The 22,120-nt window shown below is 41.1% G+C and overlaps 1 protein-coding gene across 19 annotated transcripts in view; it reads right to left on the reverse strand.

Moving 5' to 3' along the window:
- Window positions 1-10,330: 10,330 nt before the first annotated feature.
- Window positions 10,331-22,120, reverse strand: part of MYT1L (myelin transcription factor 1 like) — a 429,027-nt gene continuing 417,237 nt past the window's right edge. For 13 of the 19 annotated variants that reach the window (XM_048497977.1, XM_048498053.1, XM_048498045.1 and 10 more), the window contains 4 exons: window positions 19,619-19,710; window positions 16,074-16,183; window positions 13,527-13,670; window positions 10,331-13,196 (listed from right to left, as the gene is read on the reverse strand). In XM_048497977.1, coding sequence (XP_048353934.1) covers window positions 13,056-13,196; window positions 13,527-13,670; window positions 16,074-16,183; window positions 19,619-19,710 — 487 coding nt within the window. In that variant the 3' untranslated portion in view covers window positions 10,331-13,055. Of the gene's footprint in view, window positions 13,427-13,526; window positions 13,671-16,073; window positions 16,184-19,618; window positions 19,711-22,120 lie in introns of all 19 variants that reach the window. The other 6 variants (XM_048498001.1, XM_048498126.1, XM_048498116.1 and 3 more) reach the window with 2 other exon arrangements.

A 22,120-nucleotide genomic window follows, 5' to 3' on the forward strand; every position in this document is an offset into this window, starting at 1 on the left:
GTCATGGGCAACTCTGGAATTTTACCCAGACCCGGCAACTTTGACAGGAAACAAAGCCTCTAATTTTGATACTCTTCCTCTCGGTTGAACTCGCTCCTGTTGTACTGCACCCAAGTAGCTTAATGAATCAATAGCCTCCAATGTTTATGCTTGCCATAAACCTCTCATTGAAGCATTCGAAAAATTCCAGGGGTAGTTGAACCTGCAGTGTTTATGCCTACCTTAAACCAAAGGCGTATGTAACCCCTGTGTAAGAATGGGATGACCCAGAAAGGGGTGGAGTCTGAAAAGAAGCAGAATGCTGCAGAACTCATGAGGTTGGAAGAAGCAAGGCTACCAGGCTGGGACCTTGATTGATTTTATTAAGCCCTTAACACCTTGTTTAAGGTAACTGCAATGTTGTGGGGAACTAGTGGGAAGGGAGTTTAATTTTTTTTGCTATATTGTAGACGTTAGAATTTATTGTTTCAGGGTTTTTGTGTATGTAAATCCTGAGTTTTCTGGGAACCTTCAACACCTTGAATCCTGTTCACCAAGCCTCTGAAGTCTTCAAAACCAACCACCAGCAAAGAAGAATTGGACTTGGCAATATCAGTAGACTGTAAATATAAGGACTCAAAAATGCAAACTTAACAGGACTGTAAAGCGTAAATGTTAAATGTTCTAAAAGTATTATTTGTTAAGAGAAGTAAACTGTTTTGTTTAAACTTAGTTCTTTGCAACTCCTTCCAAGTAGTGCCCCACAGAACCCACAGAAAGAGGTTACACATACACAAGCCAAATGTTGCCCGGAGACAAAACCTCCTCCAAGCGCCCCTGTAGGCTTCCCACCCATCCTGCTGCATGGAGTAGGGAAAGCCCTGGCCCTACCCACATGCAGAATTAGACATACCCTCAGCCCCACCCCCTGGTCTGCCTGGAGATCCTTACCTAACTATTTTTAACAGACCTAGACCTGCCTTGAACTGTCTTTTCAAGTTATGGTGAGCATTTCAACAATAACTTGAAAAGATAGTCCAAGGCAGGACTGAGCCTGCTAAAAGCAGGGGGACGAGACCATATTCCTGATCTCCCAGGTCAGTGCCTTGGACTATGTTTTCAAGTTATGGTGATCATTTCAACAACATACCCATGAGCCTTTGCTAAATATGCAAATTATTAATCCTGGATCTCCAAGCAGGCCAAGGGGTGGGACTGAGCTGAGGGAGGCCCAACTCTGCATGCTTTGCAGGTGGGCTGCTCTGGCATATTTGGCTGGGAGGGGAGATACTCATGGCGGCACCCAGAGACTTGAAAATATCATCCAATGTACTAGCCTGCTCCCGCTCCTTGCCTCCATCGGGGAGGCTGACTCTCTGGTTATGAGCCCCATGTGACCAGATGGTGTATACCCGGAGACATGGGTTATCCCATGTCCCTGGGCAGACATGCCGCTGCCTCAAACCACACATTTATGCACTCGAAACAAATGCCAAGGCTAGTTGAAGAAGGCAAGTGCAGTTTTGCCACCCCCATATATGAGCCTTTTAGTTCCAGAACAGCATATGTTTGATTCATGGAAAATAACCTACAGTTTCCTGGGATATAGAATTTTGCAGTCACTGTTAATGTTATTTACATAACGCTACATGGCCAGAAGGCAGGCGGCATGAGAAGGGGATATTGGGAGTATGTTTGTGTAGCACATATCCCCTGTCAAGGTTTTGGATTTCCTGCCATACTACAGTGCATGGCTTTTCCACCATTAATCACACCCTATAGAGCAGGCACCTGAAGGAAATGCGGGGACCACACTATATTTAGAGTTGTCAACAGCCCTGGAAAAATGCCTTGTCCCTTAATAATAGCATATTGTACAAAAAAGAGCAGCTGAGGCTTGTCAGGGATGAAGGGAAATAATATTATTCGGAAAGTAATCATTCTATAAGAGAGATGACCGTTTTTCTCCAGATGGTAGGCAACACTGCATCTTCTAGAGATGTTTAGAAGATATTGCAAGGCTTCTCTGTTTGCTAGGGCTTTTAATGGGAAGTAGACTGCAGGCGTATCTAGGGGGATAGCAGATATGTGGGTATTTATCTCGGTTTTCTCTCCACATCTCGCTGTGATATACCTCTGAAGATGTCAGCCATAAATGCGGGTGAAATGTTAGGAACAAAAACAACCAGATCATGGTCGCATAGCCCGGAAAACCCACAACAGCCTGTTGATTCTGGCCATGAAAGCCTTTGTCAATACATTGTAAATGATTTGTTTGTTCAAACCAACATAGTCTCGATCCTGAAAAGACTGAATTCATATAAATAAAAGAGGTACATAGATATGTTGGCAGGAAGAAACCTGCTAGCTGGCTGGCAGCAACTGAATAAGTGCTGGCTCGGTTTGTTTTCGCTCTGCTTAAGCAAAAGGATTCTTGCAGTTGGGCTCTTAAGAGTGGTGCCATGTGCCCATTGATGACAGGAGATTTCACATCCCATATCAGGTCTTCCCACTAGCACTCTGGCTGTTGGCAGGAAAAAGAAAAGAAAATGTAAATCACTCTCAGCAATGTCATCACATCACACCTTTTCTAGGTATCACGGTAAACTGTAGTTAAAACACAAAGCTTTTAGAGATTCCTAGAGAGATGCAACATTACTTTCAGGTTTCCCCACAAGCGATGTCACACCCAATACTGTCCCCTCTCCCCAATCTCCCACTGATTTCAAGGCAACCTCAGTTCTTAGCTTGAGCATGGTAGCCTTGAGTTGGATGAAATGTTATGAAGCCCTTATGTTTCCACAAGAGGCATTCAGAGATCTCTTGTTCGCATGAAATAAGCCCACCCTCATCCTCTTCACACAGTGGCATCTATCCTCTCTGCCCTTATGCAAAACTTGAGGGAAACTTGGAAACAGAGCTGAAACAAAAATATCAGAAGTATCTTCACAAAAATGTTTACATTGCAAGATGAAAACTAAACATGAATGCATTTACGTGACCTTAACTTCATGGAACTTATTTGTTGTTGGATATATGCATATCCACCTTCATTTGTTCAGAAAATCCACACGAAGTATTGTCACTGTGGGTTTATGTACTCTTTTTAAAAGGATGTGTCAGTGTTTGAATGTATATACTATGGTATGTATAAATAGTGTTTATTCCAAACAGCCCTGGAAGGTAGTGTTTTGTCCTTGTTTACAGTAGCACAGCTCTGTATGAAAACATTCAGAACTGAGGAGGGCATTCTTCAGTTTTAAGATTTTTCAACGTCTCTTGTGTCCTCAATAAAACAGGAGTCTTGAAGACTTAAGATGCCACTGGGATCCTGTTGCTGTCTGACTCAGATCACAACTGTATTGACTGTGTACACTTGTGCATTTCTCCCACAGGATACCAGCTCCCAGGACCATTTCAGATCAGGAAAATGATGCATGAGGGAAGGCCAAAGTCTCTTCTCCACATACATCACAGATATAATCTGAACTGGGATCTGAGAGAAACCCTCAACTCATATGACTGATATATAGGACATGGATCGGGGGATGGGACCATGGACCCAACCTGTGCATTTCATAATACTTCACATCAGAACCAAAGATTTACATATATTTCCTTTATTCAGAAGCAGATACGCTGCATAACCTATTAGTTGGTTATGCATCAGAAAGGTATGTGTGTATACAATACATGAATGCCACAAAGCTCTGTACTGCCCTCTTCCTCCTCTGGGCTGTGTGTGGCATTCAGGGCTGCAAATGCTTAATATTTGGATAAGTGCACTTCTGAAAAACTAAAATCGAATGGGAGTGTTCAATTAGTGATTATTATATATGTCATTTTAAATTTTTGCTGGCAGTGGCCACGGAGAAACAGATATTTGCCAACTGCTGTGGGTGCCAAGGGTCAGAATAGTGCATGATGCAAACCAGAAGAACTTCAAGTAGTCTGGAAATTTTTTTAAAAAATTGCCAGTGACTTGAAACCAGATAGTTTGTGTCAAGGAAGATGGTGAGATAATGGTGAACAGGGAATGAAAAGGCTAGAGAGCAGAATTCTGGTACTGCTAATTATTAACTCAAGTTACCATCTCATTAGCTTTAGCTGGGGGGAAGGAGTTTTGGCTTTTAGAGCAGAAAATGATCAAGGGAAGCAATCAGCTGATTGCTACTTATGAAAATTGGCATGCTATTCAAACTCTTGCAGAGCAATTGGAAGCTTATTTTGCAATTGGTTAAAGCTCAGTTCAGAGCTGAAGGAGCTTCCCAGCAGTTCAGGCATGTTTTTGACCCGTGGAATTTTTTGCTCATTCTTGCTCAATGACACTGGCAAACCTCTTTCTCAAAGCCAAGTTGAAAGTGTGAAGAAGCTAAAATTTCATACCTTTCAGCTGGGAAGGGAAGGGACAAAGCATTGCTGTTCAGATTCCCCAGAAAGTAGGGAATATATAGCTCTTTCATACATTAAACTTGTATTTGAGAAAAAGATCTGCCGGTGTCATTGAACAAGAATGAGTAAGAAATCCCACTGAATTTCTAAGCACCAGCAATATGGGCATCTTGGCAATAGATATGATGAATCCTTGTATAGAGGACAAGGCTTTGCCCTGCTTCCAAGGACATTTGTGATAAATAACCTAGAGCAATTCAAAAGAAAGTGTTTTTATGTTATTCCTTCATTATTCTTCAGGGTAGTGGAATGCCTGGATCCTGCCAACAGCATCACTGATGATCCATTATGATTGGAGGCAACAGTCTCAAACAAGGAATATGAGATTAAATCTCAAAATGAGTTTGCTGTTAACATTTGCAATGTGAATGTTTACAACAACACAAGTGTGAGTTTTGCCCTGTGGTACATTTCATGGGAAAAGTCAAGTTTCCTTGTGGGTTTTGCAGCGTAAGAAAGCTAATGTCCCCAGCCCTGAAAATACTTGCTTCCCAATCGCAATACATTTCATTTCATTTATTTTTTTTATTTTACTACATTTATATCCCACCCTTTCCGACCAAAGATGGGCTCAGCCTTGCTTCATGCCTTGCTTCACAAGAATTTGGAATCAAAGAAATCCCAATGAATGTTCCTTTTTGTGTTTCTCAATCAATGTTCATTAAAGTGATACATTTTTTTTTCTTTTTAAACTAGATAAAACTATTCTACTGTGTAGTTGAAGACCTGATTCAAGATTGCTAATTTCTGGCAAGTAAAGGATAGATAATAATTGATGGATTAAAAGCTGTGTGTGTGCAAAGTGTCAAGTCACAGCCAATTTATGGTGACCCTTTAGGGTTTTCAAGAAAAGAGACTTTCTAAGATGGTTTGCATTGTCTGCTTCCATGTGTTCTGAGAGATCTGAGAAAACTGTGACTGGTCCCCCTAAGGCAGGGGTCGGGAACCCGCGGCTTGCGAGCCGCATCCGGCTCTTCCGCCGCTGTTCTGCGGCTCCATAAGCGGAGCCGCCGGGCCCATCTTCCCCCGCCCTGCAAGCAGCAGGGCGGGCGCATCCCTTGCCCGCAGCCGGCCAGGCCGCGCCGCGGGCTTTGCCTCCTGCCCGCCTCGCTCATTGTGAGGTGGGCGCTTTCTTCCCCTGCCCTGCAAGCAGCAGGGCGGGCGCATCCCTCGCCCGCGGCCGGTCAGGCTGCGCCGCGGGCTTTGCCTGCTGCCCGCCTCGCCGGGCCCATCTTCGCCTGCCCTGCAGGCGCGGGATGTGTGTGAGCAGGCGGGGGGGGGGGCTCGAGCGAGCGAGTAAGTGGGTGGAAAGGGGGCATGCGAGCGAGTGGGGGGTGAGCGGGGGAGGGTGAGCCAAATGGCTCTTTGAGGGGAAAAGGTTCCCGACCCCTGCCCTAAGGTCATCCAGCAGGCTTCATATTGAGGAGTGGGGAATTGAACTTAATCTCCAGATTAGAGTTTGCTGCACTATACCTTTCTGGATAAATGGATGAAGTACTTTGTATGGTAATATACTGTAAAGCAGCGTTCTCCATCAGATAGTTTAAGTGCTACTACTAGCTTGCTGGCTGCTTCAGAGTAGGTCATATACCTCCAGGAGAAAATATCTGCTTCAAGCTTAAAAATAAAACAAAAGAAAAGAACACTTTATTTCATAGGATTTTTCTCTGTACTGTTGACAGTTTTGTTTCTGGTTCTCTTCTGAGTTTTTGTTCTCTTTCTAGGACATCACATAATTTGGTAACATGCTAGGAGAGTATCCCCCCACCCCCCCCAATTATTATGAAGTGGCTCCCATTAGAGAAGAGGTCTGAGACATTATGCTTGACGGTGTATCTTAATTTTGAATATTCCTATCATATCTTGATTTTTGTCAAATACTGCCCCTTGCTGGTGTTACTTCAACAGCTCTTTTAAAGATTACTATATAAATGCAGTCTTTAAAAATACCACTGTTTTAATTTCAGATGGTTGTTCCTATATGGACATTTCAGAAATCAGACATATGAGATAAAATATTCTTCAGGTATGTTCTGTTAGCAAACGATGTTCTCTAAAGCCTGCATACAACCTCAAGATTAATTATAGTGACAATTTAAAATGCTGACATTTTGTTTTTGTTCCAGAGAATAGCAAGAAACAGGTATTCCTTTGCTTCCCAGTATTTCTTCATATCTGGAAGTCTCTGTTACTAGACATAGATGCAAGTATCCAATCACATGTGGACTTACCAAAGTGGGATTTTCCAGCTTCCTGTTCCAGTTGATGAACATAAGAACCCTGCTGAATCAGGCCAGTGGTCCACCTATTCTAGCAACCTGTTTCACACAACAACCAACCAGTTCTCCTGGAAAATCCACAAACAGGACATCAGTGGCATAGCGCCAACAGGGCGGGATAGGGGGGTGCAACATCCCGGGCACTGCCACGGCGGGGTGAGTGGCCAGGCCTTGGAGGGAGAGGGGGTGTTCTGGGAAGGGGCAGGTGGCGCCGCAGCAGGGTGCAAGACATGCGCGTGTCCCGGGCGCAGTTCCGCTCCGCCCCTGCAGGTCATAGAGACCACTGACATTGACTCTATTTTTGCTGCCATCTCCTCACCCATGTCAATTTATCTGTTCTCCTATCTTCAGTTCCTGTTGGGATTTTGCAAGTGTCTGTCACAACTCAGTCATAAAATGTTTGTATGTAAACAAGTTGCTGAAGTCACTGTATATGGCCTGATCAGTTGATTAGCTATTGGTCAGTCAGATAGCCATTGCTTACATGTTAGTGAGCACATACATCAGAAGTTATAAAAGTTAACTTGGTTTCTTTGAGCAGGATGACAACATGTGAGACAGAAGATAGGTAGCAAGATGTAAACAAATGTATAATAATGTAGATAAGTAACAGGAAAGGATTTCTTATTTCACCTCCATGTAACCCTTCCTTACAGTTATTTAACTTATTTATAAAAAGTAGCTGAGAATCTGTCTGTTCTACTCTGCTAAGTATATGATTGGGGTGTCTTCCCAGAATCAGCTCCCCACACTTATATATTCTACAGTTTTCCTTTCTTCCTTATACCTGGCATACTCAAAAAACTGTGATCCAGTAACATCATGCTGGTCACTGGCCTGGGCCCAGTGCGGAAACTGGAAGGACCTCCAGGGAACATCTTCCCCACACTATTTCCTCTTTCTTCCTACTTGACAACCAACATATTTTCACCATTCATACTTCCTTCTCTCTTTTCCATTCACCGACTAACCTACCTTTTATCTGCCCCACTCCATCTTCACTATGTTTATTGTTTGTTTGCTGCATTTATATCTGCATTTCTCCCCAATGGAGACCCAAAACAGCCTGCATCATTCTCCTGTCCTCAATTTTATCCTTACCACAACCCTAAAAGTGTGTGTGTGTCATCCAATCAGTCATCCAATGGGCTTCCACAGCAGAGTCGGGATTCAAACCTGGATTTAACAGATCCTATTCTGAAACTCTAACCACTATACTACACTAGCATTTGTAGGTGGGCTGCAGTTGAATAGCAGCAAGCAGCCAGTCCTGAGTGAGTCATGCAAATCACATGATAGCAACTTGCCAGTGTTTCGGCCAGGTCTGGTCCCAGTAAGTGTTCACTCCAGCCCTGGAAAGAGCACCTACCTCCACCCTGCCATTTACTGACAGGAACCAAGACTGAAATGTTGGTCATGTTGTTGTGATTACCTAGCAAATGCCAAGAGGACATTTTCCCCCTTAAAGCTACAGGTACTCCTTTTATAATTGTAATGCTTAAAACTACAGTGGAATCTCGGTTTTCATTGCCTTCGGTTTTCATCGGTTTCAGTTTTCATAGATTTTTTCAGTGAAAAATTGTCTTGGTTTTCATTGATTTGCCTCAGTTTTCATAGATTTGCAGTAAGGTGCAGGGATTTGTGTAGAAAAATCACCCAGGCAAAGCTGTTGCAGGCTGTGTCTGCAACTTGTTTAATGACAATGTCTTGCCCCATTTCAGACAAATCTTAAAGAGGCTTCAGAAACAGACCTCTTTGGACAGCTTTCTGGTACAACATTGGTCCACTGGCTCTGAAGCTGGTCCTAGTGTTATTGTTTGTTACTGTTTTCAGCATTAAACACTATGTTTATTCACCAAAAATGTGTTTTTGGTATTTTTTTGGAGTGCCTAGAACAGATTAATTGGATTTACATTGATTCCTATGGAAAAGTTTGCCTCCGTTTTCATCGGTTTTGGTTTTCATCTATTCTTTTCAGATGGATTACCAACGAAAACCGAGGTTCCACTGTATTAAGGTTTCAGATTTTTCAGCAAATTTAGGGCATTTTTCAGGTTTGTGGAAATATCCATCTGTCCCTTCCCAACTCTTTTGTCTAGGGAAATCAATCTTTGTCATCTGGAGCAGTTGTAATTCCAGGTGATCTCCAGACTCCACCTGGAGGTTGACAACACAAATTCCCCGGGAGGTAGTTGCTACTTTGAAAGATGGAATCGATGGCATTATACTCTGCTGAGATCACTCCCCTCCTCAAACCCAACCTCCCAAGGCTCCACCTCCCCCCAAATCTCTAGGAATTTCCTTACCTGGAGCTGACAACCCAACTTCTTCATGCTCCACAGCCAACATACCTTCATTTGCCCTTCTGTCTTCAGTATCCCTCTCCATAGCCTGTACCTAGAAAAACTGTAGCCCATTTGTGTGGTGCTTGGGATCTCCTCTGTTTAGACTTTAGAGCCTCCATGGCATCCCCTACCTCTCACAACCTCTCTGTCTTTTCCACTTCCCCTCACAGTGTTCATCTTCTAGTAGGATATATGCTATGTTGGATACTACTTTGAATTTCCACAGCAATCCCAAATGCCACCCAAATTTATTTTTTGCTGTGATATCTACACAAGTACAGATAAAGTTTTTTTTTACTTTTTCAGGTTTTTAACTATTTTTCTTTCATTTTTTTCTGCAACCTTCTTATGGAATTTTTGAACAGCATGATGGGGCCATCTGTCGCTATTAGGTATGTGAGATATACCACTGGGGAAAACAGCTCTGACTTTTAGCTTTAGCTCATACTATCTACAGTTAATCAAATGGGATGCATTTACAGTAAAGCAAAGGATTGTTGATGCTGGCTAGACTGACAGTTCCTGATGGGAGGGGGAAAGAGGAGTTACCAAATGGACAGCACAGCCAGTGATCCAGAGGCTCAGCTGACTCCCTCTGTGGGGTGTCCCTCTGGTTATGTAACCCCAGGTGGCATAGGTGTGGGTTGGGCAACAATGTAGGCACAGAAGACTACTTTATGACCCACCCCAAGTAATTTAATGCAAAAAGGGTTATTTTAAAAAAGAATACCCCACACTTCAGTAAAGACACTTATAATGGGAGCAAAGTAATGGGTAAAATATGAAGCCATGTGCCCACCCCCTCCCCCAAAAAGGCACTTGAAAGTCAACCAGAGGTGTATCTAGGGAAAATGTAGCAAAATCTGAGTTTTCTGCCCCCACCCCCACACTGGCAGCCACCCTCCCCCACCATGACCAAACAAAGTTTTTTTAGACCAGGTCTTGAAGTCAATGTATGGACCCTGGGGGAAGGAGGAGTGTGGGGTCAATTTTCTGCCCCCTCCACGTGACTAAATGGCTGCATCCTGGGGACATTTGACCCCATATGTCCCCCTGGGTGGTATACCCCTGAAGTCAACACCCCCCACCCCCGGCTATTTAGTCTGATCTTGAATCAATGTATGAAGTTGCAGATGCAAGAATTTATTTCCTTACCATGATCGTTCTCCAGATCCTATGGATACAGGTTATACATCTGATACCATCAATGCATGCAACTTTAGGGTTTAAGAAAGAAGGGCAACAACTGACCAGAGAACCACTGTGCTACAAACGTGGCAACACATTTTTATTTATTTATTTATTTAGAGTAAGATGTGTTCACATCCAGCATGACAAAATTTGTACAAATTTCACAATTTAAAAATGAAGTTATCACAGCAACTTGTGATTTCACACATTTATAGCAAAATTAAAATGTCAACAAACCCATGCCGTGTAGTACAAAAATAAATCAAACCTCAGTTCCACAGAGAGCACAATAAGTAGTTTATACAAAATTCTGTCTTAATAAATGATCACTTAAAATTAAACTTAGAAATGAATATGAAGAATAAGTTAGAATAAATAAAACTCTTATGACTCACAATAATTTCAGATGAAAAGTCAGCATTCTCATATGTGACACTTTTGTGATCCCTATATAATAGTCACAGATAACTTTTGATTTGATATTATGTACCAACAGTAGATGAGCAGCGCAGATTTGTGCTTAAAATCCCTTTTTCAATGTACATAGGTGATAACAATAAGAATCCAAAACTGATACTATCTATTACTCTACAGAAAGCGTTACTATATTGGCAAAGAAGCTGCAGACACAATGCAGTGGAAAAATGCATATGCCATCATGAACAATGAGAGCCCTAAAAGGAGGCTAGGGCAAAAAGTACAATATATATGGCAGAAGGTGAACAACAAGCACCTTGCTTCAGCTCTCAAAAAGGCAATTCTGAGCATGGCAGCTACAACTAATAGCACAACAGAAAGGAGGGCACTATACAGAGAAGATCCTGCAGAGCCCCCAAAGTAATTACATAATCTTCTCCCAGCTAGTTATTAAAGTCCTCGTGGAAAACTGTAAGCTTTTTTGTACAGTGAATAGTATAAAGTGCCGCTGGGATATACATATATTTATACATATATATATATACCGAGGTTGAGTATTGTATCAGAATATTTGTTGTGAGATCCCTGTAGTCTCCCCTTAGCAATATTACTGGATGAGCCATCATGGCTTCCACTCTAATTTGTTCAAATTTAGTGTCACAAAGCTAATGACACGAGAAATTGCACACCTCCGTATGGATATATAGGGCAAGGTAAGTGCAAATAGTCAACTGGCACATTGTGGGGACAATGACCCTGTAAGTCCTGTTCTGCTAAAAATATTTTATTTTATTATTATTATTTTATTTTTTTACAAAACCCATCTTTTTCATAACAAAATTTTTAAGTACTTTTGTACTTTCTGCATAACATCAAGACATGGAAGGAAAAGATATGCTATCAAATTGAAATTAATTCAACATCTGACAAAAATACAACACACCATCTGAATTACTACTTTCAATGGAAATCAAAAATGTTCCAAGAAAAAAAGTGTTCTTATGCATACATATAGTGCAGTTATTTTGAAGAAATAACAATCAAATCTGAAAAAAGTACAATACATTTTTAAGCTTGAAATGATGCAATTTAAAGCAAAAAAAGTGCCAAAGTATATTTAGTTACATTAAAAATTTTTGATTGCATTCGTTTTTTTTTGCAATAGGTAACAGTAGAACAAATAGATAGCATATGGAAATGCCACAATAACAATGATTGTACGGCAACAAAAAGAAAAAGAAAAGCAGAACCTAACAAAAGGGAATAATGCGAGAGGATCAGATCAAACTCTGAACTGAGCTGTGTGCCATTTACTACGCGTGGCAGTAATGAATACAGGTCAGTAGCTACATCTGAGAAGAAAAGCATCTGGGGTTATTCCCAAATTAAAAAACTTTTTAAAAAGGCAATATAAGTTTTAAACTATTGCCTTTGTCTTAAGAAGGAAAGACTGCGTTTCTGGGGGAAAAAACTACATTGCCGTTAACAGATAACTCAGAGGGACACTTCTAAGAATCCTGGAGAGATAAGAGGATGTTGGCTCCAAAGTGTATTTGAAAAGAAAAGCTGAAATCTTCACGTTGTCCACCTCTGAGAGAGCTCCTGTCATTATGGAAGTTCCCATATTCATACTATGCAATGCTTAGAAGTTAATTAAAAAGTGCCGTTTAAGCTGCTCTGAATCTTCTGTCAAGTTTCCATGCCTTGATGTTGTCTTACAATAAATTACTCCTTTTACATCTCACGTCTAATTCATGCCCTTTGCTTGGAATTTCAAAAACCCTCTTCTTATTGCCCCCACCACATACCATCCTCTGAAAACAAAAGTCACACAATATTTTCAAGCATTGTTCAAAAATAAAGCATTTTTGCAACCAATTCTTGCTATGAAACAATATGCACACAAAATGTATTTCTCAAATCCCATAAAATCCTCCAGCACGAGGCAAAATGAGTGTGTCTAAAAAGTGGCCGCTGACTGCAACATCGTCATTCAAAGCGGGGAAATTTTTTTTTGTTCATTTTAGTTGAAAATACTAAAACATTTAATCACTAAAGCATTAAAAAGAATTTACACTCTATTTATTTTGATCAGCTTACCTCTTCAGAAATATATTTACCTCAAAAATGTGCATACGTTAGCAGCTATAAACATTACATGGCATATCACACTATGTCGGCTTATATGAAAACGTACAAAATGTGAATGTATTCAAAAAACTATTCTGCAGTTACTATTTTTAAAGCAAGACATAAAATTATTATGAAGTCTTGTAAGCATAACACTGTTTCAAACAGAAAGAAATATATAACACTTTCTGGTAAATTACAGCAGCAAAAAACAAGAGGCATCCTTTTTTAAAGGTAAGATTTTCACCACTACAGCAGCTGTTCACACCTGAATTCCTCTCACAGCCTGCTTTATATTTTCCAGTAGGGCTTTATTTTCTGGACTCTGATAACGATCTTGATTTGTATACATGTCCGTCAAAGTGGTCACGTAAGCATCAAAATTTTGTTCATTGATTGGTTCCTACGAGATATTAAATAGTAGTTCATATACAACTTCTATTTGCTTAATTGTATATTCATTTATGCATAACATACAATGACAGAACATTGACACCATTTTCTTAGCACTTTTAAAAGTCCTATGTTAGAGCATACTTAATTTTACAGGAGACTTTGGAAGTGGCCCACCGTGTCTTTTTTAGAAGTTAAATTTATCTTTATGGTTGCAGGGTTGATACCGCAAATCTCCACCTGGTTGAGGAGCCATAAACATAAAAACAAAAAGATATCTACTGTATGAAGAAGAGGAGGAGACTGCCAAATCCCTTAACTTGTGCCCTCAGTCACTTACCATATGCGGTAGCTGGATATTAGCTAGACTATGAATTAAAGACTGGCTTAAATTGGCCAATTCATGAAGAAGAGATTCATTTTGCTGTTCAATTACTTTGTTCTCCTCTTCTATTGTCTTCAGGTTGCTCTCCATTGTGGTAATCTAAAAGGAACAGATTAGAACACAATGAAATAAAAGACAAAGAGAGAAAAGTATGCCAAATGATGACAGTACGTTTGGAATCAAAAACATTCATTTTGTTTGCATGAAATGCTGTTATACTTCATATTTTTGTTTACTGATATAAGAGTTTAGGCTTATTTTCTACAAAAAGACAAAAAAGCTTGTTTTGATAATGCTCCTGATAATGCTTGAGTTTAACTGGAACACTATGAGAGTCAGGTGACAAAGAGGCAGCACTATAATGTTTAGTTTTAAAAAACAAAGCATCCTGAATTTTTTTAAAAAATCTTGCAATAATATTTACAGGATTATTGACCATAAATAAGTAACTATTCAGAAACTGTGAGAGATAAAGCCCCCAAATTTTCACGTCTAAGAAAAATATAGGCTGACAATATTCTTATAGCAGAATGAGATGATACAGTCCTCAGGTATGAGACTGGAGAATTATAGATTGTACATTCATTTATAAGTTTTCTGAATGTCTCTCATGTAAATGTTAGCTTGCAAGTGGAATATTTGTGTTATCAGGGAAGCAAGTTTTAGTTTAGCCCTACCCTGTTGCCTGTGCTGCTAGTTTTCTATTCCTCCTTTTTGTAAATACACAGAAGGATTTAAAATATAATTTCTTCTACTTATAGTCCAAAGTAGTGTAATCTATTCTTTCCCCAACCAAACATTCTGCTTCCTCACTACAGCCCTAGTTATGTTAATTTTCATATATCCTACATGTACATTCATACAGCTTTTTGTAAGAAAGATCCAGAATACATTCACTTTACAAATAAAAATGGGGACTAGTACCTGAAAGAATGTGGGGTTTAAATCACATGTTCAGCAATACATGCACTAAATGTAACATGAGAAATAACATCAGAATGTAACATGAGAAATAACACATGCGTAAAGAAAAATGTGTCCACTGAAACTTATAACAGGGCTTATCAGCTGAATAGAATTGTGAGATGTTGTGACACCCAGGAGGCTGTCCTGACCCTGAAGGGAAGAACAGCCACTCAGTTGAGGCTATAAGAGGGCTGCTCCATTACCCAGTCAGCTTTCAGGTTGTTTCCGCATGGTCAAAATATCCTGGGTTGAGCAAGAAAAATATCCCTGTGCAGCCAAGAATTCTGCACAGTTCCTGTTCCTAAAGTGGGTTTGCCCTGCGATATTTTCCTCATCCCAGGGTATTCAAAAACTGCCAAATTGATGGTTCTTTTAAAAAATCCCAGAGTGAGCCTGCTAGAGCTTGCTACAGTGCGAACACCAATCAGAAGCAGGACCACCTGTCTGATCTTCCTGCCTGAAGTTCATTCAAGCTGCCACTCTAAAACAACAGCCAATCAGAACATGGGATGCCAGGCATGCTCAGATATGCTTGCAGCTGCCACTCGAAAACAACAGCCAATCAGAACATGGGATGCCAGGCATGCTCAGATATGCCTGCAGATGCCACTCAAAAACAACAGCCAATCAGAATGCGGGACACCAGGTATGCTCAGAAATGCTTCCAAAGTAAATACATAAGCCCTGGGCTCCTGCAAAACAAGCTGGAGTATTTCCTCCTGGTCTTCACTGGATTTCTTTAAAAAATGGGCAGCCATGCAAACAGACACCCCAGGATAAAATAGACCCAGGCTAAAAAAAACAGTGGTATATAGGTATAATTTTGCCATGTGGAAACGACTGTAGAGGCAATCAAATGTTGGAGGGAAGCACAGGAGGAGGGATTTTAGGTCTGCCTCAGGAATCAGCACATAGTATGAAGGGTAGCCCTGCCTGGTTTATGGCAGAGGGGCTTACCCCTACTACTCTGAATTACGGTTTCCATTTAGGGCTAGTTATGAGCCAAGTCTGTTATACTCCCAAGAAAGTCATGGGGAGTACAAAGGTGTTTACAACGGTGATTCATTAAACCTCCAAACCTGTGCACTTGGGACTGAGGCCTCACAATAGGGATTGAGGCCTCTCCTTCCTCTTCTGGCTCCTGGAAAGATGCTTTGGCTGCAAACGTAGGCTTCCCAAAGGATCTGACATCCTTCTGATGGACATGGACTATGCTGAGAACTACACATTTTAATGGGAGTGGGGAGAGAGAACAAACCTTTCATCCCTCCATCCCTTTCACTACAAAGGTGGCCAGGTAAGAAAAAGGGTAGGGGCAGGGAGAAGGCCGTTATAATTATGGTGATAGTCTGGAAAAAAAACCCTGAAACTTCTGTGGCTACTGTTTTAAGGACAATACTGGAAAGCTATTGTTTTCAAATCATGTAAATGTGTTTAAAAGTTGGCAAAAATATGAAAGGCAAAAAAAATTAACTGTGTTTTTTTTTTCAAATAAAAAAATTCGTAAAGCCATTGAAGGTTAGGGCTTCGTAAAACTGTTACCTGAGTTCGGAGTTTAATCATATCAGCTTCCATCTGAGAGTTGGATTCATTTAGTTCTTTTATTTCTTCATCTAATTGTTTAATTTCTTCATCATTTTCTATACCTGTGCAATAAAAATAGATAGTCATTTAGTTTACAAATCTTATTTTAGCAACTGAGTCATTTCTTGGATTGAGGGGAAGATCAGAAATATATAGTGCCCATTATGATGCAATCTAATTTGAACTAGTTTTTAAAGGCAGACATTCATAAGTGGTAGTAATGTTCTAAATATCCCCTCTCACTGTGGGTTTACAGAGGGCAAATCCCACTAGGTGTCAACAGATATCAGTTTTTTTCCACCACCCCTTGTGTCTATACTTTAGGACAGTGATGGCGAACCTTTTCGAGACCGAGTGCCCACATTGCAACTCAAACCCCACTTATTTATCGCAATGTGCCAATAACCTGAATGCTGAGGTTTAAGTTTAGAAAAAAACGGTTGGCTCCCTCTTCCTATGCCCCACCCAATTGAGCAGGGGCCAGCCTGCTCTAGCCTCCAGAAAGTCCCACACGCACCGCTCTGTGCCTCTCTAGCATCTCTGCCTCCTCTGCACACACACCCAGGCAGCAGCCACCCGGAGCACAGGCACCAGGCCCGCCAGCCAAGTCCTCCCTGCTCACCACGGTGCGCGCACGTTGTGCTCAGTGGCCCAGGTCAGTCTAGATCTGTGTGTGTGTGTGTGTGGGGGGGTGATTTTCCACCCCTCACATGATGAACTCTATGTGCGTGTGCCCACAGAGAGGGCTCCGAGTGCCACCTTTTGGCACGCGTGCCATAGGTTCGCCATCACTGCTTTAGGAGCACAAATACAGTTGTAGTGCTGGACACATTTCGCACGGCTGAAAAGTTTAAGAATAATTTTTACTACTTATTTTAAAATAGCATATGCAAAAGGGATGATGTGATTCTTCTGAAAAAATGGAATAAAATAGTAACAATTAATTCATAGTAATTCTGGAAGAGTAGGATCTCAGGAAATGACAGAATAAGGGAGATGTAGATGCAAATTCCTGTAACAAAGCACACCAAGAACTAAGGCAGTTGCAAATACCTCTTTGCATTAATACATGACTGCTGCAAAGGTGGCAGCAGTATTTTACAAACAGTTGGGAATTTTTGCTTCATTTGTCTATGATAGCTGGTAACTGCAACTTTAAAAAAAAATATTTTATTGTATAGTATAGTTATATAACAAATACATGCTATGCTTTTAATCAGACTATACATTTTTCCCCTTTTCTCCCTCCCTCCCCACCTCCCTTCTTCTTTTTCTTTTTGTTCAAGCAAGCAGCAGAAAGTTCATTCTTCGTATCCTTTGTTCCCATTTTTCTTCATTAAATCCGGCTTCTCTCATCCATTTCTCAAAAATTAACCAAATCTTCATAATGTCTCTTAGTTTTTCTTGCCATAACATATTTCTGACATCATCTCAAAGATTTCTAACTGTATTTGTTCCCAAACATATTCCAACCATTTTGAGATTGTCCATTTCTTTTTATCTTTCCATCCTAACGCGATCACCATGTGTGCAGCTCTAATAATAATTTTGTACATTGGTCCATAACTTCTATTCATCCTTTTATCTTCAATTAGACGTACCATTAATAAATCATTGTTTAAATCAATTTTAATTTTTACTAATTTTTTTATATACTTCAAAATATTTTCCCAAAACTTTTTTACCTCCTTACATTCAATCCACATGTGGGTGTAGTATGCTCCCAGTTCACCACAATGCCAACATCTTGGGCATAAACCCTTAATCATATAGGCTAGCTGTATTGGGGTTCTATACCATTTGAAAATTATCTTTCTCTCCAGTTCTGCATATTTTCTATTTTTATCTTGTTCATGCTATCTATAATGTAACTGCAACTTTGGACAACCTCTGATTATGCCAGAGGAAATAGCCAGAGGATAATCCTGACTTCAACAGAATTGGGCAAAGGGTTAAAGATAATGTATATTCAAACTGTTACAGCATATAACATGACAACTTGGTGATTAACAGCCCATTCCAAAGGGGGCGCGTGTCAGTGAATTGGCTGCAAAGCTATGCCACTGCATTTGCCCATCCCACAGGCATAAGTGGCATTTATGTTGGCAAGAAGAGCAAACTGGGAGGTGGGTAGGCACCACAGAGCTCTGGATACCTGAACCAGAAGAGCCTGTGCCCCACAGAGCTATGGCAGCCTAAAGCTGTGTGTTGGTGCAGCTGGGGATGGACTAGAACATTCCTGGCAGTGTAGCTTTAGTCAGCTTCCATCAGGCTTTGAGCTGGAACTCCCCTTGGTTAGCTCTCAGACTTACGCTACCCAAAAGGGCGGTATAAGTCTGTTTAACCCTATGCCTGTCTTTTAAACATTTTAATCATTACAATTATTTTATGGGTAATATTGAATTATGATTAGAGCTTTTTCTTTAAGGCATCCACTTATTATAATAAAAGAAAGATCAAAGTATTCAAGTGTCATCATTATGTCTGTTGGGTTTGGGGCTGATTTACATAACCATGCCAAACCTGTGACAAACAGCTAAAGATGCCTTACACTGGTCTAAGAACCCTGATTGACAGGGGTTCAAAAAGAATTCTCCTGTTGACCTGGGAGAGTGGCAATTGAGAGCTGGCAGCTAGAGTGGGAGAGGAGAAATGTAGGATTCAGAAGGATCTTGAGAAAGTGAAGTGAAACTATTAGTCCTTCCCTAAGGGAAATAGCTCCAAGGAATAGGGGGAGATCCTTATCAAGTGCTAAAGAAAGAAAACTGGAGCATGTGTTCACATTCCTGCCTCCACAGACTTTAAACATTCTGCTTCAACAAGCTTATGGCTGTTTATCTAAGGAGTGACAACCAACTGACCTCTATCAACAGCTGCAAACACCAATCCACAGAACAACACAGCTAAATTCTTGGGACAAACTATCTATTGTATATAGTTACGGTATATGGAGTGTCCCTCTTTCTTGTTGTCTTTTCATCTTTTCATCTGCCAAAGCTGACAGCTTGAGTTGACCATTTCCCCATAAGAGTAAAATAAAATAATGTATGTGTTGATCATTCATATATGCCTCATGTGCCATATTCAGACATAAACTAACAAAGAGTCTTCCAGTTCCTCAGCTTCCTAGGCTGGGTCAGAACACATCCATACACATTTCATGCAGCTTGGGGGGAGTGGTGAATTGTCATACCAAGTAAATGAGATTTTGGCTTATTGTTTTGCCACTGCATCTTAGATCAGAAAGTGAACATGGACTGCTCTCTTATATGTTTTATCATGTACACTAATGCAAAAAAAAAATAATGCTCACACAGAAGTAGAAGCAAAATCATATCCCTGTACTCTATCCTCTGAGAAGTCACCTTATTTAAGGACTCCAAAATTATCCTAACAATAACTCCATAATAATTTCATCATACTTGGAAAATTACTTCCAGAGCCACAAAGTGAAGTAACAGAAGTCGTTCACTCTCGTTTCACAATTAACTACTTACCATTGCTGGCCCGCTGCTTTATTGTAAGCATTTGTTCTCCAGACAGTTTTGCTCTCTTCATTGCTGATGTAGCTCTGGGGCATCCTGATAGACTGTGGACAATAAGAAAGAAAAAGTACTATAAATTGTAATGGGCCACAGATGATAAATTTTTCAGCTTAAAAAACCACAGAAACATCATTAGAAAGAAAGTCTGTCTTAACTACCATTCACAAGATGCTGCTTCTTGCAAGGGAGAAGGAGTTACTTGCAGGTTTCCCCACAGATTCAATACTGCCTTCTCCTTCTTTGCACTCACACACACCTTTCACAACTGAAGCACAAATCAATCAAGGAAAGCAAATTAGCTAGGAATGCAGCTGTTCTGTGAGCATGTTTACAACCTTGGGCTGGGGAAAGTTCATCCAGCCTGAAGGTCTTTCCGCCACTGTAGGAAGAGCCACTACAATGAGAGCCAGTGTGCTAGCGGTTAGAGTGTCAGACTAGAATCTGGAAAAACCAGGTATGAATCCCCACCCAGCCACAGAAAATCAACGGGGGATCTTTGGCTAGTCATACACTCTCAGTTCAACCCACCTCACAGGGCTGTTATGAGTATAAAATGGAGGAGAGGTGAACCATGTGACCAAATATGCCCAAGGCATCTGCTGCACGATAGGGGCAAATGAATGCCGCCGCAAGATTTCTTGAATGGACGTGTTTCCTCAAGTCCCGCTTTCACTTTTTATTCTCTCCACTAAAAGAGAGACAACTTCTACTACAAATTTAACTTTTGCATTGCATCCAGAGTGGGCAGATTTGCCAGTGAGCAAAGCTTTGCCCTAGATCTCTTCCTTCCACCCACAGCCAACCCATCTAGTCTCACCTCCCTGACTCCCTTGTGCTGCTTTGCATACTTTCCCCTCATCCTCCTCCCTGTTGCTGATTCCTTCCCGCTTCTCTAAATGCTTGTATCAATACACTGATATAGTTATAACAGAGAGTTGGCTTTTGCAAATGAACAGAACAAGTGTCTCTTTCTGGCTCACAATGCCCCCGCTCTGCTTTTGGTCTCCCTGATGATCAGGAGGGCATTTTTAAAAGTTTCTTTCAGACAAGCTTTTATTTTAAAAACAATAGTCTCTTGCTGCAGCAGCAGAAGCAAGAGAGAGTGTGAATCAGTGGGAGAGAGAGTGAGAGTGTAAGGGAAGGGAGGGAAGAGAATATCAGCGAGATCTGTGCCTTTAAGGCTGTTGATGGGTGGAGTTAAGAGAAGCAGCAAAAGGAGAGGCCGTTTGAGACTTCTGCAGGACAGGCACTGACCCCTCTGTAAACCCACTGCACAGAGAAGAGTTCCAAGCTAAGCGTCCCCTGCATAATTGGCTTGTAAGTTGTTTAGTTCCCCACTGGAAAAAGAAGGCGGGGAATAATTGAAGTAAATAAATAAGTGGTAATAAATAAATTGTAGAATGCTCCTTAGGCTAGAGCAGTGTTTTCCAACCTTTTTGACGTCACAGTACCCTTGACCTCACTCTTCATATCTCACGGTACCCCTGCCATCCTCCCCACACCTTCCCCTCCCAGATGGGAGTGTGGAAGATGGTGTGTGAGGACTGCAGAAATGTGCATTGGGGGATGTTTGTATTTTCGTTGTGCGTGCACAATTACATTAAAGTTTATATTACTATCTTATCTTATCTTCCCCTGCTTGCCACCCCCCACCTTCCCCTCCCAGGGTGAAGGGAAACACAGGGGTGGGGGGTGGGTGGGAAGTGGCTTCTGATCTTGCGGCAGGCCCTGCCCCCGGGCCAGCTCCATAACCTTGCTTGTGCCGGCGGGAGACACCACAAAAGTGAGGGGGGCCAGTAGCATTGCTGCAGTATCCCTGGGACATGCTCACGGCACCCCAGGGTACCACGGAACCCTGGAACCCTGGTTGGGAATCGCTGGGCTAGAGGATGGCTTCAAACCTTGTTAAATTAAGTGGCTGAATACTTGCCATTTTTTAAAAGATATGTTATCTGTTATTTTAAGATGTGGTGGCGTGGTTAAACTAGATGCAACAATCAGAGATCTGTGACTGTTAGGGGAGGGATTTGTATCACTCTACTGAAATTGTTCATCAATAATCAAGAATATACTGAAATATTAAAATCATAGAGTTGGAAGAAACCACAAGAGCCATCCAATCCAATCCCCTGTCATGCAGGAACACACAATCAAAGCACTCCTGATAGATGGCCATCCAGCTCTGTTTAATATAATCAATAAGAGTTGGGAGAGAACACAAGGGGGAAGAGACCAAAAGGGACAGCTTCAATATTATTTTGTCTCATTGAATATGATTCACCTAGCACAACTATTCCTACTTAGCTTAGTCTATAATTTAATGAAATATATTTAATGAAATATATTTGGTTTTCAAGTTTCAGATACTATTATAGACAAATAATTCTGCTTTCAAGTTGTTAATATTAATTGTGCCATTAAAGGTGGGGGGTGAATCTGCTTAGGGGAGTGGCA

Source organism: Sphaerodactylus townsendi, linkage group LG01 (genome assembly GCF_021028975.2).
Source record: "Sphaerodactylus townsendi isolate TG3544 linkage group LG01, MPM_Stown_v2.3, whole genome shotgun sequence".
NCBI lineage: Eukaryota > Metazoa > Chordata > Lepidosauria > Squamata > Sphaerodactylidae > Sphaerodactylus > Sphaerodactylus townsendi.